Here is a 24,519-nt window from a genome sequence, read left to right as displayed (position 1 = left end):
ACAAATGGCTCCTTGTTCACACTTCATAGCATTCTGTACACAGGTATTACTCTGCTTCTTATCTTATTCACACTATTTCAAAGCAGTGAAGCTACTGCATCTTCAGAGAAGGACTGCACTGCAAAGTCACACAAACGGCAGACACGTGAACAACGTTGACACTTATTTACCATGCAAACAAGAGCGACTCACCAAGACGAAGTTCCCCAAAGTTGCCACATCCGATCTTCTTTCCGACCCGAAAGTTGGGCCCCACCATCAAGACTCCAGAGTTTGTCCCAGTGCTGCGGTTCCCGTGTGTGTTCCTTCCCCCACCTGCCTTGGACATCCTTTTGCCTTCTTCTGTCTCCCCTTTCCCTCCTCTCTTATCAAAATCCATAAGTTTGTGGTACCCCGGCCTCTCCACGGTTACGCCTCTGCCATGCAAAGCCCCCAATCCAGCAAAAATAGTGGAAAAACAGAACTCAAAGCCACCTGCTAGTACACCATACCGATGCGAAGAGGAGGGGAGGGCGTGAACGCCACCCACAAACTCCCAGCTACTGCAATGTCAGTGCTCCCAGAGATCTGGCCGCAAGTCCCATTGTCCGCTCTGCGGGGCCACCCTTGGCTGGAGAGGGCATCCTTTGAAATGATGCTCTTCTCGGACGAGAACACTTCTGGCTCCAAACTGAAAGAGAAATTAAGAGAAATCAAGACGAGACTATGTTGGGGGATTTTTAAACAAATGACAATTCTGTATTCCTACTTTCCACAAATGGTTGGTATGGTTTTAAGTTACTTACCTGTAACTATTGTTCTCTAGCATGCGTCTGGCATGGATTCACATGAATATTCCCTGTTGTCAGGCTGGGAATCCTCGTTAAAAGAAAAAACTGTTTGACTTTAAAACTGTATTTCTCCTCCAAACCAATCACTGTCCTCCAAGTCATACTGCCCCCATCCAATGTCAGTCCTCTCCCTAAGCCCTGCCTCTGACAGCCATCTTCAGATTTGGCAAGCACGTAAAGTAGCAGTGTGACCAAGAAGAGCTGCAGAGGGGCGGAGGGTGGGTTCGCATGTGAATCCATGCCAGACCCATGCTGGAGAACAATAGTTACAGATAAGTGATTTAAACTGGGGCCAGCATGGGGTCTGGCAAGAATTCACATGTTCCTGAATAACGAATACACAGCAGTACTACATTACACACTCACAGGAGGTGGCAAGGCTGAAGAGACGCAATTAACACTTACCCTGGAACAGACTCACCTCAAGCGAACAGGTGGCGTAGCACTGCCTGGCAGACTTGGGACTCCTCCCTTGAATCCCTATGGACGCAGTATAACTTTGTGAAGGTATGCGTGGACCTACACGTCGCAGCCCTGCAGATGTCAAGCAGGGGCACACCAGAAAGGAACGCAGTCGTCGCTGCGATTGCTCTGGTGGAATGTGCTCTTTTACGGCCTGGCAGAGGCTGGTTCGCCAGCCGATTACAGTGCATGATGCAGCCGGAGAGCCACCTTGAAATGGAAGCTTTGGGCAAGGCCTTCCCATGGTTCACAGGACCAAAGTTCACAAACAATTGAGAAGTCTTCCGAAAATTCTTCATGCGTGTTTTATGTAGAACTTCAAGGCATGAGCAACGTCCAGCAAATGCAAAGCCCTGTCTGCCGGTGAAGGTTTCAGGAAGAAAACGGGCAACACCAAAAGTTGAGGTGGAAACCCAATGAACCTTCTGCATGAAGAAGGGGTGTGTACGCAGTACCAACCTCGATTCGTGGAAAGTCAAGTATGGTTTCTTGGAGGATAGGGCCTGGATCAAACCCACATATCTGGCAGAAGTGATAGCCACAAGGAAAGTCGTGTTCCATGAGAGAAACTAGAGTGGGGCTTGATACATAGGTACGAAAGGCACACCCAGGAGCCCTCATCGGGACCATGTTGAGTTTCCATGCTAGGGCAGGAGCCTTCACTGGCGGGAAAGATCGGAAAAGCCCCTTTGATTTGGGGAAACCCTTGGATGATCTGCTCGATTTACCCCTGCAGGAGCGAAAAGACGAGCGATGCTGCCGTCTCTGAAACTGTCTTTATGGCTTGAAGGGATTTGTCAACCGCCTTCCCGAACGGATGTTCCCCGAAAGGCATCTGCAGCACCTTCGCATGAACGTCCTCATGAAGGTTCGTCAACTTCAACCATCCCTGCAAACTAAGGCAGACTCAGTTTCCCATCTGCCGGAAACCCTTGTCCGCAATGTCCACTGCCACCGTAATGGCATGGTCCAATGCCACCTGCCCTTCATGAAAGAGGGCGATAGCTTCCATTTTCTTGTCATCATGAAGGAATTCTAGGATCAGGCCCAGCTTGTACCTAAGCCCCCGAATGCATCAGCCAAAGATAGCCAGAGAATTAGCCGCCTTGATTGTGGATGCTGCTGTGTAAATGACTCTTCACAATTGCATCCAATTTCTTCCCTTCATCGTCAGGGAGAACTGATGACGAAGCCAGGGTTAGCCGAACGTTTCCTTGCCGCAGCCGACACTACCGAGTCCAGCAACGGTAGCGACTTCAAGCACTTGGGCGCATAGTCCAGCACCCTAAATTTGTTCTTCAACCGGTCTCGCTTGGTTGGAGAAGAGCATGGGTTCTTCATGAGGGCTAGGTCTTCCTCCCAAAGGTCATCCAGAAAGGGAACCACCAAGATAGTCTTCCTCTTGGACTCTCATTGCTGATATAAGAAGCCCTCTTTCCTGGATTCCTCGGGCACCAGCTGGAATAGCTTGGAGGCCCTGGAGATCGAGTTGAATGATCCCACTTCGTCTGGTGGAGAGACCGAGGGGTGTCTAGCTGCAGCGATTCATCCTCATCTTCATCAGTTCCTGTGGCCGTGTCAGCACCAGTGTCCATGTTCGGGTCCACTGGTAAGGCCTGATGTGGTGGAGGAGGGATTGGATGACGCTTTCTCTTCTTACACCAAGGCTGGTCAGGGGCCTGCAGCTCCACAGGTGTCGGTGCTGTGGGAAACCTCTGATGGATCTCCATCACCAAAGTGTGGAGAGTCGACCGCATGTCCATGGATATGTCCCTTGGCTGCAAAGGGAAAAATGCAGCACTGGGAGCTGCACCGTCGTCCTAGTGGACTGTATGGACGGACTCTCGATTGTCGTCCGTGGGTGAGATGCCCATTGGTTGAATGGCAATCTTGGAGGGCTGTTTTGGGTCCTTCTTTCCCCCACCCCCTTTTTCTTCCCTGAGGGTTTGGAACCTGGATCTGGACAGGTGCCCAACACCCCACCCCAGGGGTGCTTGCAGCCTTCGCTGCAGCTTCGGCAGTCGTGTCGCGCCTTTGGGGCAGGGATATCCTTTGGGTCATAGGAGCCACCCTCGTCAAATCGGCAACTACCTCCAGCGTGGTCGTCAAATCAGGTGTTGACAAAGTGGACGACAAGGATTTTGACTGCACCGGTTGCGCTTGCTTGGACTGTGCAGCCTTCCTCTGATCCTCCATCCTGGGCTTAACCCATTTCTCCCGTAACTTGGCCGGGGTGGATTACTTCCTCTTTGAAGAGGATCTCGATTGCAGGCTGGCTCTGGAGGCGGACAGCGATAGTGATTGCGGCCTATCCAACCTGGGACCCGCATCAGCAGCGAACCCGGTGGAATTGGACTTGTAGTTCTTGGCCTTATCTTGGACCCCCCGCATGGATGTTGACCTCAAAGATATTTGACCTCTTCCCAGAGGGAGACCGCTGTTCGGACCGGCCGGTTCTGGGCGAGGCATGACCCTGCTTGGCCCGCGGGGCAGAGGCCTTGTTCGAATTTAGCCAGGCCGCCAGCCTGCTGTGCCTGTCTTTCATGATCTTCGAGAAGCCCAGGCATATCTTGCACTCCACCTCCACGTGGTCCAGATGCAGGCAGTAAAGACAGAGGTTTGTCCTCCATGAAGACCCTCATTGGGTGCAGAGCCTGAAGAGGGTCCTTCTCTCCTTTTTCTCCTCTGCCATGGTCGGGAGGGCATGAAGTAGGCCCAAGATGGCCTTCCTGAAAACTTTGACGAATCTTTGCCCTTGAGCAGCACAACAGATACCTGTTGCTGGCCGATGAGAAAAGAGCACACAGGCTCTGGTGGAAACAAAAAAAGATTTAAAAATATATATATCTCAAACTTATCCACAAAAACCAACAAACAGCTCAGAGAGCAACTCGAGGACTCCCCAACACAAGCATGCGGTAAAAATCTAGAGATGGCTGCCAGAGGAGGGGCATAGGGAGAGGACTGTCATTGGATGGGGGCAGTATGACCCAGTGGACAGTGATTGGTTAAGAGGGGAAATACCAGTTTTAAAGTGAAAGTGAAACCGTTTTTTTTGTTTTACTGAGGATTCCCAGCCTGGCAACAGGGAATATGAATCCATGCCAGACCCCATGCTGGAGAAAATACATTTCTTTTAAAAGTAAAGAACATCATAAAATAGATTAACTAAAACCTAAAAAGACAACTGAGCAGAACATGCTCAAATAAAGTAGTTATGTCCAACGGGCACACTGCATTCTCCACATTTAATTTTTTTGGCCTGTATCATGGCTTGGAAGATTGCGATTGGTGTTGTTCTTTAATCTGGAAAAAGTAAAGACCATTTAAAATTATATGAAAATGTCTTAAAGAGATTGCTATACATTTGTATTCATCTTTTAAAGTTCTATGGATGAAAACAGGATTACAGCATATATAGGTCCTTCGGATCATTTACGTTTACTGATCAAAACAGTCCATAGACCTGAAGATTTGCAGTATAGTAGTCTAAATGGGGGATAACTTTGAGCAGGGAAGCGTAGCGTTTCCTGTACCTAGCCTTGTGGTTATAAGTGTGTACAGGCTATTAGCCATCAAGAGCTGTGCGGGAAGTGGCATGTGTTGCAATGTGAGACCAATGCCACTATCCAAATCACTGTGAGAGATGACCCAGACAAGCTCTCACTGTGTCGAGCCGACACCCAGATCCTACACAGTTTATAATAGCTCAGATCAGAGGATAAAATGGTCCCCGCTGCAATCCATTTGACCAAATGTGATCAAATCTAAAGTGGTTTGCTTTGAAGACATGGAGGCTATCATATGAAAACGAACCGAGATGTCACAACGTCAAGCTGCATATGGCTTTTAGATTGGTGGGAGGCATAACCGACATCTTAAAAGAGAAAATCATAATAAAAAGAAATGTGCCTTTTAGTACAACCATGAAGTGAATACTATAGGATAAACTTTTCTTAATGTCCTTAAAGACTAGCATGAACATATTGCTGTGGCAAAAACATTGTGAAAAAATGGCAGCTATCGGCAATACTCAGAAGTTATTTAAAATACTTAAAGACCTATTCACCACAAAAGCATCCACAACATTATGTTACGTTATGAATTCTTATATAGTGCACAAGTCGCCCAAAGGCATCATGGCAATACCAGTGCTATTGCAGGCACCAACTAAGCTCTTTTTAAACTAAAATCAACAACATTTAGGTTAAAACTGCCTCCCATATACTTTAACATACTTCAGATTAACCAACGCCCCCCCCCACTCACACTGAATTGCTGGCCTACTATAGGAAATGACTATCCAACACGCAAAAGGAAGAAACTGTCTTGCTGCATTCCAATTAAAATGGGTCTTCTTCAGATCCTATACCTGCAACATGGTTAACCTATCTTGCTACGGTTTCATCACCACCTCTCACTAAATCCATCAATGTTCCCTCTCGTCAGGAATGAGCCCTGCTGAAGTCAAAATCAACAAGCCGCCTTCCTCAGCTAATAACTGCCATGGGTTCCCCCCCCAGTGCCAAGGCCTTTTTTGGCGATTTCGGTATTTCACCAATCAAAGCCTTCTAACATTTTCTCCTTCATTAACCCCTTAAGTGCCAAGGACGAGTCATCTCGTCCTTGGCACTGGGGAGGAAATCCCAAGGACGAGATACATTGTCCTTGGCACTAAGGTTTTTTTAAAGCATAGGTGGTTATAAATTATGGGCAAAATTATACGTTTGCCTTTTATGTGCAAGTTAGAATTTGGTGAAAATGCTTAAAAGGTTGCGTCCTAACGTTTATTTTTAGATTATCCCAAATGCACAGAGTATTATTCATACAGGTGTGCTTATTTGGCGTCATTTGCCCTGGGGAGTCAATCCGTAACCTGGTCGTAAAGTGGCATTGGTCTGCTACTGGTAGTAGGTCTGCTGCAAACTAGCAAATATATTACTATATGGGTTCAAATATACATACAGAAAAAAAACATACACAATTATTTCTTAAACACATTTGGTAACTTAGAGCGATTTTTTTGACACTCCTATTTATAGTAGACTGCTTGACTAACAACTGTACTTTCACATAAATGACACCTTCAGACCATTTTCGGACAAGGCGTAATAATTTTCACGTCCTTTGACCAAATGACAACCGAACATGTGAATTACTCCAACGGTTCTCACTATGCAAGTAAACCAGGCTTGACCTTAAATAAGAAACTGTTCACTCTCAAACAAAGAGGATTGCCTGTGCATGACCAATTAGCCTTCAAGTTGCACTTGACCAATCATTCTGTATATGATATTTAGTAGGTTCATGCTAATAAGCCTTACCGATCAATAATACATGGAATATATGAATATCATGCAAACAGGCATCCCGAGGGGCAACAGTCAAGAGGAATTCTTGATAGAAATCTATAAGCAATAGCACATCGCAGCAGAGTATGGAATACATAATAGAATGGAACAATGCAAGAAAAAGTAATTGAAAAAGACTGAGCCGAACCACGCGTCGACTGTGACAGAGGATTAAAAAACTTAAGATTAACTTTATTTGCTTTTCGAATCAAACCAAGAATACAACTATAATTTATCAAGAATACAATTACACCCAATTAAGGTTCTATAGGCTACAAGATTTATCAGTGAATGGCGAGGGCAGGTTAACGGTATGCATACCTCTTTCTAGGTTTTCGGGATTTGGGTAGTACTCATTACCAGTCCTGCAGCTCTCCGACAAATTAAGACGTTAGCGGCAAGCACACTCTGAAGCAGCTACCCCTGGGGGGTTCACCCCATAACAAAAGTGGTAGACGATTGGCTATGCTTTGCGAATAGGGAGCCAATGACTGGTACGCACACTTGGAGGATGGGTGGGACGGGGGGGAAGGGGACACGATTGCAGAAGCATCTACTTGCCCCATTGTGGACACTTAATGAGATACTTTAGAAAACCTAAGTAGATGCCATTGCCATGGGGATTTGGGTCGTTTGACGGAAAAAAACATGACCTACTGGCCATTTTACCTAATTTGTACCTACTGCGGGAGACCCCCCTGCTGCTGCTACCCCTCCAAATATGGGGGAAGACCCCTACATCCCCCAACTTTCCCCCACCTCAACCTATTCCCTCACCCCACAACTATTTTTCTTATTTAAGTGTACCATTTGACCTACCAAATTAGGTCAAAAACCTGCTATCAAATGGGAGTAGGTCAAATTAGCACTAGGTAAAATTGGACAATACCTTGTCATGTTGGAGTAACTAACCATAGTTAGTATTGCTTGGGTTCAGTGGGAGTGGGGGGGGGAGGTGAGGGGGAGGGTGGTTGGAGGGGACAAGAAGGAAAATACTTTGTCAATCATGAAATTTGTGGACTCGTGATGGAGAATGCGCCAATAAAACTCAGAGGTTTTACCACTGGAACCAGTTGGAGACAAACCTCTGCTCCTGTTCCGACCACCATAAACTCAACCTCTGCTCCTGTTCCGACCACCATAAACTCAATTTTTTAAACCAATACGTTTAAGAGCCAACCATGTGTTCATGGGAACAAGGCAATAATTGAGTTTGGGAGGAGTTGCAATTGTCCATAGAGCAAGGTTTAAGTTTAACCAGACATCACGTTTTTGAAGTCAACCAATGACACTTAACACTAAATGAGGGACGGCTAGTGAAGTAAGCAGATATTAAATAGCTCTGATCGAATGTGCCGTGAACCTTCTGCTTCGCCTCAACTCAGTGGTGGACAATGGCCCATCAGGTGCTGGTGCTCAGCATTACCCTATTCTGATCTGTACAGCTTCCTACACATGTACACTGAAACTGTAGCCTTGTTTTGCAGCATTACGTTCAGACATCCCACTTTCCACACTGAGATAAGCTACTTGCCAAGTATGTGTCCAGCGCTTAGTTCTTTAGGCAATAAGCCACAAGTGGGGTTGGGGGGTACATTACCGTGTCAGGTAACGCCCCTGGGGCCCATAGTAACAGGCCCCAGATTGAAAAGCTTAAAGAAGGCCCCCAGGGGCATTACCTGATGTGGTAATACCCACCGCCCCCAGTGAGGGGCTTATTGCCATTAGTATCCCTGCCCTTTAGAAGGGAGGAATAATGGGGGGGAGGATGGGCGGGGGGGAGGGGCGGTTTGGCTGGAGACTTCGCATTTAGGAACTGAAAAATAAAAATAAAAATACAATGGCCGCCGTGGACAATGCAGTCCATTCTCCCTTTCCATGGCGGCCACAGTAAACAAAGAAAATAGGTGCCATGGAACGGGAGAAGTGACTACGTGTAGTGCCTTCTCCCTTTCCATTGTGGCCCGACTGGAGAATACGACATGTGGAAGAATGCTGGGGACCAGCACGAGGAACATGCGTTTACGTGAGAGGGACTACCTGCAGGTAAGGCTCGTGAAAGCACCAATCGGTGCGCGGATGAAAATGTAACTATGGCGAGTCAGGTACCGATTAGAAATAACGCATGAATGAAAGAAAGTTGATATTAGAACTTAGTTTATCCAGAAACAGGGATTCCATCCTTGAAGCCAGTGGCATAAACTGGCCATGGGTTTGTGCCGGTGGTCGGTCAAAATACCGAAAATAAAATCTCGAACTGCAAAAATCTCGAAAACAAAAATATCGAATTATTTATTTATTTATATATATATGTGTTTTTGGGGTCAGGTAAGTAAAAAAAAGGGTTAAAATAAAAAAAAAATAGAAAAAAAGGGGGTTGGGGGGAACCCCCCCATTTCGAGAAAAAAACGTCAAAAAAATTCGATCTTTTTTTTTTCGGGCTTTTGTTTTCGAGATTTTTGTTTGAGATTTTTGTTTTCGGTATTATCACTATAAACCGTTTGTGCCATCCTCGTATATTCCATGCCCTGCTGCCGTAGAGTCATCAATGTTCTGTCACCGACTGATAGACAGTAATTTAATTAAGAGAACAATTAATAAATATTCAAAGCAATTTCATTTTAAGCCGTCTCAAATACAAAATGTTTTCCAGCTATGGACAGAATTAACAATTTGTACGAGAACTTTCCATGCAGGAGGAAAGTACGGCAGGTGAGGAAAAAAAAGGGGTAGAAAGAGTAAACGAAGCAGAGGCAAATGGAGGAGATCGTCTAAAAACTGCATCCATTTGAGACATTGGTTGACAATTTAACGTGATCAATGTGAATCCACAAAATGTAATTGAAATCAAAATAAGGGGGTAAAATACAGGCAATAGCTGGTAAACTCCAGGATGCTTGATTTCTCATAACTGCATGAAACACGTCATGCTGAATAAATTAAGTAATCAAAATGAAAAACAAATGCCTTGCCCAAATTATGATTTTAAGCACACCAGACAGGTGGGGCGGGGCCTCTGTATATTAAATCATCATCTGTGCAACCGGCAAACTTGTAGATTGAATGTGACTACTACCTTCACCAGGCAAATCGGTGATCTGCCCGAACTCCTATGCAGGGCGCAGCAGTGTCTTGCACCATTACAGCACGTCCTGCCCAAGGCACCATTTTGCCATCCCCCAAGTGAAAAACACCCTGCCTTCTTAAAATCCTGGGCCAATCACTGCTCCAAATGCTAAAAACACAAGAGTTACGTAGCAAAACGCAGCAGGAAGGGATAGGTTGTAGCCAGTTCCATTTGCTGCTTACATCCAACGGGAGGAAATATGAAGTACGATAATGTGCAAATAAATAATGAAGATGTTGGAGTGGTGTGGCCAGCCACAGACAAGCATGGCCGCCCAGCTCAGGCCTCACCCGACCAACACGGTTGGTCTAGATCCAGCGACGGCACGAAACGTGCAGCCCACGACCAAAGAACCTGCGCAACTGCTGCTGAGAGGAATAGGCACCCAGTGCGGGCGTGAAACAGTTCCGCCACCTGGGTCGTGAGGCTACAACCTCTGCACTATGAAGCCGATGCCGGACCCCAAGACGATGCCTTCAACGGCAAATGGGAGAGGAGAACCCTGTTGTGAGCAAACCGGGTCCATTGCAGGGCCCAGTGGTGTACCGGAACCTCTGGTCCTGCCAGCAGTAGAAAAGTCCCACAGGGCCCCAAATATGGACAGACTAATGAGGGGAACGACCCCCTAACTGGCCCAGCTCATATATGCACATAAATAAGGCCATCCATTGGGGCTCGCTCAAGCTACCCCTTACCCTACCCCAAAGCAGCAGGGAACTTCCATGGTCCCGGCACCACGCAGCAGGAACCAACAAATGCTGACGAAGCAGAAGGGGTGCCGCCGGGTCCGCAGCCCACTGGAGTCCCTTTGGAACAAGGAGACCCCAGGGAGAATGCCAGTCGCAAAGCACAACAACGAGTTGACACAAGGAGGGTAAATGATGACTGCCCAGCAGAGGCAAGGAGACGACATGCTGCAGGAAGGCACGTTGCAAGGCCTGGCCAGGCAGGTTCTGCTGAGCTGTATGAGGACTCTGAAGGATGAGATAGCAACGCGGTTCATGGAAGAGCTACAAGCAACAGCCCACACAATCACCTCTTCTATGACGGAGGTCAATAATGAACTCCAGGCGACCACGGCAAGAGTCAAAGCTTACAAAATTTTGAATCAAGCCCTGCAGGGAAGCGGAATGGATAACATGATATCACTGGGAGCAACTAACCAGACGAGTGAGATGATCCCGAGCAGGGTCAAAGAAGTGGAAAACAGGCACAGGAGGGAGAAACTGCGTCTGAGAGGGCACTGAAGGCGCGGACCTTGGATATCTGATACAGCAGATACTGGCTTTCATTGCAGGTAAAAGGGATAATCATGGGTACATAGGGTTGGACCTGCCTGACAAAGCAGAGGAGCTCGGCCTCCGGACATATTGATTAAATGTCACTCCTACACAACGGAAGTCTTGAAATGGGCCAGGGACCTAGGCGTGATCGTTTTCCAGGGGCTATCCCTACGAATCTACCAAGATCACTCACCGGTGACGCTGCATAAGAGAATTCTGTTCAAACCTGCAACAGAGAAACAGACGCAAAAGTAAGATATCAATGGACTTTCCCTTTTGGCCTTGCGCTCTACTGGAACAAGAACCATCTGGTCACAAGGATTGAGGATGCCTACAGCATCCTGAGGGTGCAAGCAGAGTCCACAAGCGCACCATTAGCGAGGAGATGGACGATGGTACCAGTTGGGCGCACATAAAGAAGCTGGTTTGGAGGGGTTGGGAGCACCAGTGGCAGAGATGGGGGAGGGGGGGGTGCGTGGGAATGGGAGGGACAGTGGCAATACGATATAGACCGGGTTCCAACTATAGGAAGATCAGGGGCCAGCCCGAAGACCGCATGTAATCAGCCTCAGATCTCCACATAAGAACATTCCTTCCAGGAAGGTGGGCAACTGATGTAGGAGCCAACATTTTAAGACAACACTGGGGAAGGCTATCGCTCCACGTCTGCCACACCTTCTACCAGCTGCGCACAAGAATGCCCCGGACATTAAAAAATGAGGGAGGTGGGGGGGCAGAAACAAAAGCAGATTACGAGGGGGTGGAAAGGGGGAGACATAAGGATTAGAGAAGAGGACAAAGCCCAAGCAGGCAGGGACACGCAACTAGCCCAGCAACCAAGGCTTCTGAAGCAGGAACGATCGAGGAAGGGGCATGGGTGAGAAACCCACGGCAAAAAAAGCAGGAAGGCAACACCACGAGTAGACACCAAAACGAGTCACCCCAATAAAGATATGGGGGCTCAATTCCCCACACAAAAGATTGAAGCTACTAAAGCTCAAGGATCATAAAACACAGATGGCGGGGATCCAAGAAATACACCTACTCTCCAGGGACACGTACAGGCTGAAATCTAGCCACTTCCCCACGCAAGACTTTGCTGCTGGAAAAAGGGGAGCAGGGGGGGGGGGAGGAGGGGACACAGGGTGCTCATTCTTATAGGGCCATATCTTATGTGTCGACTTATGACCAAGACGAGTGATAAAGAAGGCTGATACCTTATACTGAAGGGTTATATACAAGATAGACCCCTTACTCTAGCTTCAATATACTGTCCAGAACAAGTTTTTACATGCGATCCTACCCACACTCCCAAGCTGTGGCAGAAGGGCATCCCATCCCAAAGGGCGACTTTAATTTGGTATTCGACAATACAGAGTATAGGTCCTGGCAGGACAGGTACAAATGGAACCAGATGTATGCCTAACCTCGTCAGACATGAACCTGCGAGACCCAGAGTAGCACCACGAGGAAGGGATTTCACTTTCTACTCACATGTGCACAATTCATACTCACGAATTGGCCACATCTTAATGGGAGAATTGGTATCTCTCGAGGGAGGAACCACAGGGGAATCGGGCCCATTACAGTATTGATCATGCACCAGTTATCTGTAGGTTGAGCGTGCTGGAGCAAGAGTTTTGAGCTCCGTCATGGGAGCTGGGCAGTACCTCATGCAAGAACCGATAATCCTAAAAGAACTAGAGCTTGAGACCACAAACTTCTACCAGAATAATAAAAGTGATACCCTTCCGAACCAAATAGTCTAGGATATCTTCAAAGACACCATGAGGGGCTCCCCGATAGCAAAGGCGGCACAGCTTCGGAGAATTAAAGCAGCAAAAGAACATAACACAGCAAATACATGCGGTAGAAAGAGCGCACAGAGCAAATGGCACAAACAAAAACAAAAAACTCAGAAAACTGCAGGCAGCCAGGAAACAAAAGGAGGCACCGATTTCTCATTTCCAGAGTGGGTAATAGATAATACGAAATAAACCGTTGCAGCTACTGGTATACCAGTAAAAAAAACAAATAACAGAATATAAGAAGTGAGGGACAGTGCTGGCAATAAATACCATCGCAAGGCAGAGGAACTGAGATTAGCCTCTACTCCAGAGAAGCAAAGACAGGGGAGGCAGCTAAATTCCTGGGGAAGGTACCATTACCCACAGTCTCAAAACCCGAAAGCGATAACCTTGAAAGCCTGATCACGACAGAGAAAGTGGTGAAAGCAAAGGACACCAACGCTGAGGAAAGCTCTGGGGCCCAACAGCATCAGATCATTTTTTTATAAAAACTACAGAGGGGTTGACCCAAACCCTGGCAGATATTGAATGCCTGCATTGACCACGAAATAGTTACACTCAGAATGGTGGGAGGCAACCATAGCAGTTCTCCCCAAGCTGAACTACGTGCCTGAAACTGCCCCATCGCCCTCAAATATTGTTGCAAAAATGTATGCTTCGATTATAGCAAAACAAATAGAGGGCAAGGTTCAAAACTAAAATACGAAATTCTTAATATAAGTTTACCTGATAATCGATGGGAAGCCTTCAGACCAGCCACCATGTTGAGAGATACAGGTCATTCCATTAAATACCTGGACATCCTTAGACTAGCCAACCTATCAGACCTATATAAAAACAGGTAAGGGAAGATCTGAGGTCTTGGGAGACATCTAGCGACCTCATGGATGAGCAGAATACATTCAGTGAAGATGAACGTGCTACCCAGACTCCTCGACATCTTCCAAACCCAACCGGTTTATTTACTGGACCAGACACTAGAGGGCCTTCAAAAAAAAAAAGAGTTTATACTGTAAATATGGAAAGGGAAAGAGCAGAGTCTCGCATGGAAGACGAGGGGCCTGGCATGTCCGGACCTTGAACCGCTACTATTATGTCTCCTAGATGAGGATCCTGAATGAGTGCATATGCCCCACAATAACTAAAGCATGGAAAACAATCGAAGAGGATGTTGCAAGTCACCCGCTCGGTAAGTTCTTTGGCTGCCTCCTAAAGATAGGCTGTTAGCAGTAAAAAGAACAAACCACAATAGACAGCACCAGGAGAATCTTCGATAAATTAGCCATCAAGCTGGAAATCACCACTTTTCGTTTCCAGCCATATCTTTCTCCATCAGGTGAGGACTCGATCTTTTGGCCAGCAATTTCTTTTTCTGGGCATTCTTTCTGCCGCGCTCTCCCGTGCCCCTACCCCACCCGCTTTGGTGTGTCCCTTCCTCCTGCACCGTTCCGAGAGCCTCGGATTGGGCCTTGGGGCCTTTTTCCATCCTGCTCCCAGGACAGTCCCATTGCCTGTGCAGCCCCTCCGTCATAGGGCAGCTCCAGACTGTTGGACTGCGTTTGCCGTTGGAGCATGCAGCACAGTAGTCAACCAGCAACGACTGACAAGGTAAGAAAGGTGTGGTCAGGGGGAGGGGGGGGGAACAATTACTTCTCCCTATTAAACTGTGCAAGCTCTCCTATTCCTTTTACTACTGCTTTAGTTCGCTATACGTCGCTTATAATTGTATGTTGTCCATCTCGGGCACTTAGGCCCTTTCCAGGAACTCGCATCTAGGTGAGTTTGCCATTTCTGCTGTATGTGAAACCTAGGTTTTCCCTTATCCCTGGACACTTGATTCTAGATGGTTTCATTGCTTTTGTGTTGAAGTTGCTTTGTGCGCCTGTTATCTGCTCTCAGGACTCCCTTGGCCCCTCCTCCACTCCCCTCCTACTCGCCTCTTTCTCTCCCTCCTCACCTGGTGAGGTCACTGGACGGCACCGCCCTTGAGTAGCTCATCCAACAGGTGCCCCCCACTTCTCCTTTACTTTTATGGACAACATTGCCGCCATTGCTACAGCCTTGGAGGATTCTGCGATCACTCCTTGCCGATGTGCTCTGTGATGAACCCAGAGGTTGTGCCCCTAGCTTCAAACAAAGGGAACACTAACCCACCCCCGAAAGTCCAACTGGAAACTCATATGGCATGCTAAACTAAACATTGTAAAGTGAGAACACTAATCACAAGTACTATAAGTACTAGAACAAGGAGGCCACAGAAGGAGGTGCAGAACTGTACACAATACCCAAGTCCTTCCTTTGTGTTTAACACTAACAATAAAAGAAGAAAGACCAAACACGTGTGATTATTGTGGAAGTAGTAGTGGTAATAACAGGGTTCATGTTGGCGGTAGTAAAAAGCAGTGGTAGCAGTGGTCCGGGAGTTGTTAACGGGAGAGATGTGAGAGGTAGTTGCAGTCACGGAACAAGTGGACGAGAGGGATCTCGCAGCAGGAAATTGCGAGACCTGAAAGAATCAAATAAATAGATGTGAGCAGAAGACAACCAGTAAGTGCTGGTTTAGCGAAACGGGGAGAGAGGAACAAGTTGTCAACTACCGCAGGAACTCAGCGTCACTGTGGAATTTGGAGCAGCAGTGTCCGTAAACAGGGCAAACAGCATTACCAAATGAATAGAGGAAGTTGAGGGTCGGACATAGAAAGCCTGAGACAGCTACCCGCGAGGACAGCAGGCTACACAGTTGTTGGTGGTAGGCAGCAGAACACGCCATGGTTCCTAGCACATCAATGAACGAGGAAGGGAACCCAGATTGGTTGAGTTGCCATCGATGGGTCAGTAGCACTGCGCTGCAGAAAACCAGCGACTCTTCTGGGAGATAACGGAGGGTAGCAAAAGGCTTAGGAGTGAGCTTAAAGAACCGCTCAGAAGTCAGCGGGGTCCCACGAGACTGCCACCCAACCGATGAGATCAAAGAGAGACCTGGGCTGCGGTAACAGGTACCGATGGGGGGGGGGGGGGTGGGTTAGGAGGGAGTATGGAGCAAAATGGCAGAGAACCATATGGTTTGGAGAGACTAAGAAAAATGGGGCTAAACCATAGAGGGAATAAAGGAAGGTTGTTAGCAACTAACCCCTACTCTTCCTCGTCCCAGTGGGACGGGGAATAACAATCGGCAATACTTGGCAGAAAACATATCAAGTCTGCCAGCCCTTAAGTAAATTGCTCCCACAAAATGATCATCTACGGGAAAGACCAGGGGACGTGGATTGCCCCCACCGCCCCCTGTGCCCCCCCCACCCCTGGCATTACAAAATCCCACAGGGGAGGGGAAACTACTTCCCTAAAAAGGGAAAGGACCACAAAATACCAGGGGACGTGGACTGTCCCCCCTGGCATTGTTAAATACACCTGAGGGGAAGAGACCATTGTCTCTACTGACAGACAAACTATAAGTGAGAGAATATCACTGGTGACAGTGGGAAACCGTAGTGCATGTGGTTATTGGGAGCGACAAGACTTCCAAGTGGAACCTGTGGCAAGCCATGTGGAGACGGCTGAAAATGAGCAGCCAAGGGACTTTGTTTGACCTGGTAGTAGTTTTGCAGCAACTGAGTGTGAGGGTTAGAATAGGTTTTTGGACAGTGGACATTTATTTTGGACATCCCGACAATTGTTGAGGCAGCGAAACCCCTCAGAGATATGGCTAGCAAGTTATTTTCCCCCATCCCCTTTATTATTTAAATAAAAGCATTGGTGAACAACACTACAGTGTGTTCGACTCCTTACTCTGGCTCCCCACGGCTCCTTCCCTCTTCTCCTCAAGCTTTCCCTTGTGCACCCGCTCCTCAAAAGTCCAAGTGAACCTGCAATTTGTGCCCTTGCGGCACTAATGAAGCAAAAGCCAGCCAGCTGTGATAAACAAAAGCTACCAGGAGTTGGCTTTTGATTCATTATTGCCGGAGAGCAGAGATTAACACAAGCTGGTAAGTGTTTTAAATGTCGTCCTTTTTTTTTAAAAGCACTGCAAAATAAATGCTGCTGTTTCTTTCTAACTTAGAAAGAAAACCGCAGCATTTATAACATATTTATGTTTGCTGTGGCTTCAGCTTTGAGTCTCCTGGGCTCCCCCCAATCCAGGTTGGGGCAGCCCAGGAGACTCAAAGCTGAAGCCACAGCAAACCTGAATACAACGTCGTTGTTGTATTTAAAAATGCTGCGGTTTTCTTTCTACGTTCCCCGGAGCCCAACAAATGTAGAAAGAAAACCGCAGCATTTAGAAATACACCAACATTGTATTTTTGACTTCTGCGGCAGCTTTCACTTTAAGTCGCCTTGACTCGTAACCGACGAAAGCCGCCGCAGTCAGAAATACAACATTGTTGTATTTGTAAAGTCTGTTTTTCCACCCACGGCAATCACAAATACAACAACGTTAAATTTATAATTGCTGGGCCTTTGCTTTTTTGCCTTTCATTTTACGTTTTCTGTGCTACCCTGGGCTTGTAGAGCACCGAAAACGTAAAATGAAAGTGAAGGCAGCCTCCCAAGCTCATGTACAGCTCTGCTCTGGCCGCAGTAAGCAAAAGCTCCCAGTAGGGGGCTTTTGCTGCTTTTTTAGTGCCACCAGGAACTTTCATTAAAATTGTGTTTAATGCATGTTTTTCATTATTGCGCATCTGTTGGAACAATAATATTTTTGAGTGCACTATTCCTTTCATGAAGAAAATAAAAATCGCCCCATTACTAAGGGGGGACCTAACAAAGTATGCAGCAGCACGGTGGCCGTTTTTAGAGCTATGATGTTAGTAAGCTTAAGAAGCTATAAGAAAGCATAAACATGCCACATGCCCCACCAGGCTAAGTTTGTTGGGGTTACTCGACGTGCGAGATGCAGTCCTGACATAGGAAAGATTTGCACAAAAGGCAAGTTATCTGAAAATCAAAACGGGCTTGGTTGTGTCATGAAGCTCGCTACCTGCATATTAAAAGAGGTCTTCTCCGAGAGTGGAGGTGAGTCTTGAGGGGTGGTGACCAGGGAAGTTTTTCAAAACTGTTCGTGGAAAATATTTTTTTCCCCCCTCAATAGGTTTCAAAGTTATTGTAGGACAACACTAACATGCATTATTTCAGTGAAATAAAAACTTCAAACAAAAACAAATAATAAAGTCGGCATCAGAACATTAGAAAGCGTCGCTTGTAGCTTTCAGTGGCCATCCATTGGTGCATTGCTGCACCGAACTTGGTTTTAGACGGTCACCTGAAACAGAAAAGTCCCAGTGACACCAATTACAACACTAAGAGCCAGTTCAAAGGGAGTGCAGTTGTTTTAGCAATAGGCTACTTGTGTTGTTGTAGAGTACTCGGGGGTTAAATCTCTGGCTAGTGTTGGTTGTGTGGGGTTTTGAAATGGATTGAGCCCATTAAGAAGTTAATGGATGTTGAGCAAAAGCCAATTAGGTGGTTGTATCCTTGAAGATTCGACAACGGTTTGGAAATTGTGGGTTCCAGCTCTAGAATAGCAAATCAAACAATAAAGCAAGGACAATGAATTGGACTTTTAATGCTGGTCTATTTTGGAGATTGTGTGAGAGGCCGGATCTCCCGACAGATTTGGAGGATTGGGCCAAGGCAGAAGGTTTGGTTGTTGGCCGGATAATGGAGGGGAAAGCGGCACAAACGCAACGTTTTCTACAGAATATCCTGAAAGTTATGCTCTCTCCAAGCACTGCTTGTTTAATGCGGGACTGAACACACAGATCAGCTCTCAATCAGGGTTTAGTGAGCAGTTTCTCCATAACATCCAGTCCATTTTATGCCATTAGTGTCCCTGGCTTTCGGTAGGCAAATCTGTCTATTTGCTAACCCAAGGTTTCCAGCCAGGGGTCAGGCAATGGGTGACAAAGATGAACTTGAAATGATATTCTTTATTTTATGAGGCAGGAAAAAGTTATTTTAGTTCTGCTGGCGTGTACAGTCTTGTTTTCAGTCCTAGTGCCAACCTCGCTGCACAGTTTTGTACAAGTTTTAGCTCGTTACGTTTCTTGGTGATCCTGGAGTAGATGCTACTAACAGTCCAAGAATTTGCTTGGAGGAGGTGAAGCCGGAGATGGGACCCCTTTGCCCACATTTAGCGCTCATGTGATGGTAGGAACAAGAAGTCAAAAGGTGATACCAAACTTCACAGCTCGGGTCACCCGGGGATTGTAGGCTACGAAATGGCAAATTGTTTCAACCGGTCTTGCAAAAACTGGAGAATTTAACTTTTTACGCAAAGAAGTTATAAAGGCTATCATCCATTCCCAAATCTTAGTTAAACATGATGTGATCAATGGTTTTATTTTGCAAGTGCATCATGATTTGTGGGTAGGACTTGTTATCTATTTACATTAAAGAATTCAACTAAGAAAAATGAAGAAAGTGCCCTTTTTTTCATTAATTGGGCAGTGTGGTTATTAACATCATAATGACATCATGCCTTTGTAAACAAAGCTTTTTTCAGTGCTTGGTTTTAGATTGGCTCAGGACCTTTGGCTCGTGAGATGTTTGGGGCTAAAACTCCCATCAGCCCTAACCAACATAGACAATGGTAAGGGATCATGGGAGCCATACTTCAGGGGTCTGTGGTTTTCCAGATATTTTAAGACCAGCGGTATTCAAACTGTGGTGCAGGCACTCCTAGGGAGGGGAGAGGTGGGGCAGTGGATGTTCAGAGGGAACACAAGGCTGTTTCAAATGAGAAGACTGAAACTGTTCAATAGAAAATATCAGCAGTGCTGCCCTTAAGGAGGCCCTACAACAGCATTTCTGTTCAAGGGAGAGCTCAGCAAAAAAAGGAATGGAAACCACTGTTTAAGACTAACATTTCCCAACAGAATGTTATTCTTTTCAGGGATGACTCCTACAAAATGGATGCCGACCAGCCAATTGCCCATTATGGATGAGCCAAAGCCAGGCCAGGCCAAGCTCTCCAAGTGCCCCTGGGTTGGCTTTAACAGTCAAAGGGAGTCAGTTTCCCTTTGACAGTTTAAGTTCACCAGCAAACATACCCAATAGACCGTGCAAGGCTGGGGGCAATTTGCTTCCCCTGCTCTGCATGGCCCATTGGGGATGGAGGCTGGAGAACTGCAGGCCCAAGTGTGCCTAGTGGGCTCTACCTCGCCTACCTGCACATTCATGCATCGTCGAAGATGGCGTCAGGAGCGGGGAAGCAGGTAAGGAGAATGTTCTTTTTGGATGAAGTAATGAGTGAATAAATGTATGCATGTGTGCATCCGATTGCTTAAATCTGTAAGCGTGTGTGCGCGTGTGCGTGTACGTGTACTTGAAGGTGCAAGGCTGCAATGTCGTGTCCTGGAATAGCACCCCCCCCCCTCACAGGAAGGGGAGTTATGCCAGGACATGACATTGCTTTACTCTTGATGCCCATTTTCTTTTCACTTGCCTAAGCTGGTGGGCCAGTATGGATATATTTTTCAGAGTGGGACAGTAAAAATATATCCAGGCTGGTCCCCCAACGTAGGACAGTTTGGCCAAGGTAGAAAGGACTTGTTTCTGGAGTAGACCAGCAGGTCGTAAAATAAAATGTGTGTACTTATGGAAGGGTTTGTATCTGTAAGTGCGTGTGGGAATGAGAGAGCATGTTTTTGGGTGCGCGTGTCTATGTGAGTGTATGAATGCTGTATGTGTACAAGGGCACTGACGGATGCGCATGTGCCAGCAGGCTTCTTATTGGGGGTGGGGTAGAAGCCAGGAGGACTTTTTTATTGGGGAGGTTAACATTCGTCAAAACTGCACACACCTGGTTTGTTTTGACAAATATTCAATGTGGCATTGTTTTTATTATTAGGCAACAAAAGGGGAAGAACGCATATTCCGAGTTCTTACTTGTACTGGCCCACATTGATGGGTCCTGTCTGGACATGCTGCTTTGTGGTATGGAATTTTTCACTAGGCATCACAATGAGTCTTCCTATGTGGTAGTGGCCAAAATTGGTAGGTCCAGTCTAGATAAATCTTTGCCATCGAATGGCAATATTTACTGGGCATCAAGGGTGAAACCGCATGAGTGGTCCCATGTGGTATTGGCCCACATTGGTGAGTCCAGTCTGGACAAGTTTCTTAACTGTGGCATGGCATTTTTTTACTGGGCATCAAGGTTGAAGGCAGCATGATTAATGTTCCTACATGGTACACATTGGTGGGTCCAATCTGGATGTATTTTCTTATTGTGTCATTGCATTTCGTACTAGTAAAGCTAATAGAATATGTTCTTATATGGTAATACCGGCATATATAGCACAGACAAGATAAACATGTTTTTATACTCTCATTCATGTGTGCAAAGGCATCATAAAAGTTTGCTGAACATTGCTATTGATGCATAGATTGTATTTTTTCATAGAAAGTTCTGTAAATGCATGATTTTGACCCAATATATTAAGAATTTTCTTGGTGGGGATCTGGGGAGGGAAGAGAGAAGCCCTAACCCCCAAACTTTCCTTGCTTGGTTCGGACTCCCTTACTACGCTCGGTCACTCCCACATTCAGGGGAAAACATCTATACTCCTCCAATTAAAAATAAATTCACCAGCCACCAATGATACTGTTAATGGTAACTTACGCTTGTCATATATTGTGTACTTTAACATTTTTCCCCTAGATCGAACTTTCAACAATTCCTAAGGGCGATTGTCCATAAATAATATTAATTGTTTACATTCGTCCTAGCGCTTGGTAGCAAGCGCCTGCTTGCAGCAGCTATAATAAAACAGTTTTTCAACGTTTTGGAATGCTATTCAGTTTCTTACAGAAACATCATATGTTGCCATCTTAAGTTAACATGACTTTTGGGTGGGTTCAAGTTAACAGGGGTTGACCACTCCGTGGGTATTTCTTTTTATTGAGTGATTGAACACTGACAACGTGACAGAGCCTGGATAGTGCGTTGTTGGATTCACTCTGCGTGGTTTCTCAGTGCTAAAGAATAGGAAGAAGGACTGATTACATGGACATGCATGTCCTGGGGCTGATGGCAATTGGTCAGCCTTGGATGCTTGACTCGAGTTCATTGGGAGCATCTATTTTGGTTTTCTCCTTCAAAAAAGTAATTGCACACAGCTTTAAATAAAAAAATAATTTGCTGCTGACAAAGATACAGGATAATGCAGAATACTCGTCTATTTAATTGAATCCAAACCCCTACACATGTTACTGGTAGGGATTCGCCATTGTAGCCGTCAAACATGCATGCTTTGTGTACTCCTGGCTAGCTTCCAGCAATGTCACTCGTGTTCCCTCATAACACTGGACTGTCGCAGGAGGGCAGCTTGGAATCCAGGCCTCTGCCCACTAGTGGTTAAGAGATCGTGGAAAAACCATCCTATCATGTACCATCAAATGACAAGGGCACAAGGAAGTGCGAATCGTGCAGCAATTCCACTGGATGTGCATGGTTACAACTCACAAAATGTTACCTGTACACAGCCAGTCGGTGTTCCCAATGCTACAAGACCCCAGCCCTCTCAGGGTACTACCAGAGGGTCTGCAACAAGCAACCAACCACACACAGGGCACGGGCATGAGAGCCGGGGCATTCCTTCAATCCAACGCTTAGCCTACAACCTCACTCAATGGTCAGTTACCCAACCTGAATGCTGCTCATAAAAGAGCACTAACTGATCTATAGATCTCAGACTAGAAGCCACCAGAGACACTCCTACAAAATTCAGACCATCTCAGACACCATTAGGCCACCACACTAACTTACTATACCACTACAAACATTTTGTACGAAACACAAACAGCTTCTAACGGTGGCATTCATTCTAGAAGCATTTCTGTATAATTGTAGAAACCATGATACCACTTTAATTCTTGTTTTCGCCCTTTCATTCACGAGTAAAGATTGCATGCCTAGATAAGATTGAAATACGAACATTCAGATGGGTGCACGCTGGACTCCAAGGAATTAGGACGCAGACTAAAATTGTTTATAAGGGTTTACAAAATGTTGTGCTCACACCTCCCAATGTCAAGTTAAGAACCCATACTACCCGGCATCTTCGACCTCGAGCAAAGATTAAAACAAAAACGTTCAGCTATAACTGTATTCTTGAAAGCGATGAGCACAAAAACATAAAATGCCACATTACTCGCATGAACTCAACTCCCAACGTTTCCCTCCATTTTTCTCACCCCACCACGTTATCAAATATATATTTAAAAAAAAACATCTGGCATCTACAAAATTCAACCCACATTCCTCCCAACCATAACTGAAAAACGAACATGATTTTTTTTTATAAAGTGTACACCAGTCCAAAAACATTTTTCAGTAAGCCCTATTGAACGCACATCCTGCTGGCAACTGGTTCAACTTTGTCATTAAACTGGGTCATGCGTTACTTTCCTATAAGACACCCTGTGAAGAACGTGTAATACCATGGAAACAGAGGCTGTCCTTCAAACCTGTCCAATAGCGGGGACACCAAAGGCTCCAGAAAAGGGTCGAAGCTGCTTCTTCACACCATAAAACAGGCAAGTAGACCCAACCAAGAAAAATGCTCGGGTGATGTGGTCAGAACCGTGGCACCACTCCGAGTAGAACCTTCCAGGAAGTAGACCTCTGCTATTGCCTACCAACTATGAAACAGTCGGTTACGGTAATTATTAGTTACAAAGAATGGCTTGGATAAGGTAGAAAATGCGCATAAGAGTGAGTACTTGCCAATTTAAAAAAAAAAAAAAAAAACAGGTTGGGAACGAGAACCGTTTAAGCCCGAAAAAAACCTATTTCCTCCAGATAGGGACCAAAACACACCCTTCTCAAATTGTTATCTGTAAGTATCACGGCACTCACCTGCGGTCAGAACCGCAAACCCCCTCCCCCCCTCCAATTCCCCGCCCACACACCTTACAGATGTGTAGTTCCCTCATGCGCTCGACCGCCCAGCTAAAAACAACCGCGCTGTTCCAGACCCACCCTTTGGCTGCCAGTCATTAAACTGGCACCGCGGGCAACACGTTAATTTGGAAACCACAGCTCTGCTTTCAGAGCCAACACCCTTTCTCCGTGCAGCCACGGCACCTCGCTCCCGGACGCTGGAATCCCAAAGGCAGACACTGCCTGTATTGTGCTAAAGGTCAGTGTGAAAATGGAGACGATGGAGCAGCAGAGCGGCCTTGATTTAGGGTTTCTATGGCAGGTCTTCGCTGTCGGAGTAAAAGGTGCCCTTTTTTTGAAGTGTACAAGACTCGGAAAAAGGATCTCGGATGCGTGTTTTTAGTACCTCTGTTCTTTGGTGCGTCACTTGTAACAAACTGCCCTCCACTGTACATGCACATAATATAGCAAGGTATTCATTGTATGACCATAATTTCTGTTCAAATGGCAGGACTCCAAGCAACTTGCGGTGTACACAATTTTGAGTAGGTGTCGAAAATATAAGACGTTCATAAAGTTTATTCTGTGAAGTGTAGGCGTTAAGATGTATGCTCTGTGAATTAGTTTGGCGATAACTCGAACCACCAGAAATTCGGCAGGTTTCATAGTGCAAACCTTTCTGGAGGTATGTGCGGAAACATTCGAGGCCCCCCCTTCCCCAGATATGTACAAAGAAAAATGTAAAACAAATATTAAGTGTGGGCACCTGTGAGAAG

The 24,519-nt window shown here is 46.2% G+C and overlaps 1 protein-coding gene across 2 annotated transcripts in view; it reads right to left on the bottom strand.

The window, feature by feature from the left end:
* CSNK1G2 (casein kinase 1 gamma 2) overlaps positions 1 to 24,519 on the bottom strand; it is a 335,785-nt gene that overhangs the window by 290,601 nt on the left and 20,665 nt on the right. For both annotated transcript variants that reach the window (XM_069649504.1, XM_069649503.1), the window contains exon 2: positions 193 to 670. In XM_069649504.1, coding sequence (XP_069505605.1) covers positions 193 to 379 — 187 coding nt within the window. In that variant the 5' untranslated portion in view covers positions 380 to 670. The remainder of the gene's footprint in view (positions 1 to 192; positions 671 to 24,519) is intronic.

Source organism: Ambystoma mexicanum, chromosome 1p (genome assembly GCF_040938575.1).
Source record: "Ambystoma mexicanum isolate Mex_15411 chromosome 1p, UKY_AmexF1_1, whole genome shotgun sequence".
Taxonomy (NCBI): Eukaryota; Metazoa; Chordata; class Amphibia; order Caudata; family Ambystomatidae; genus Ambystoma; species Ambystoma mexicanum.
This window is presented reverse-complemented; position numbering and strand designations above follow the sequence as displayed.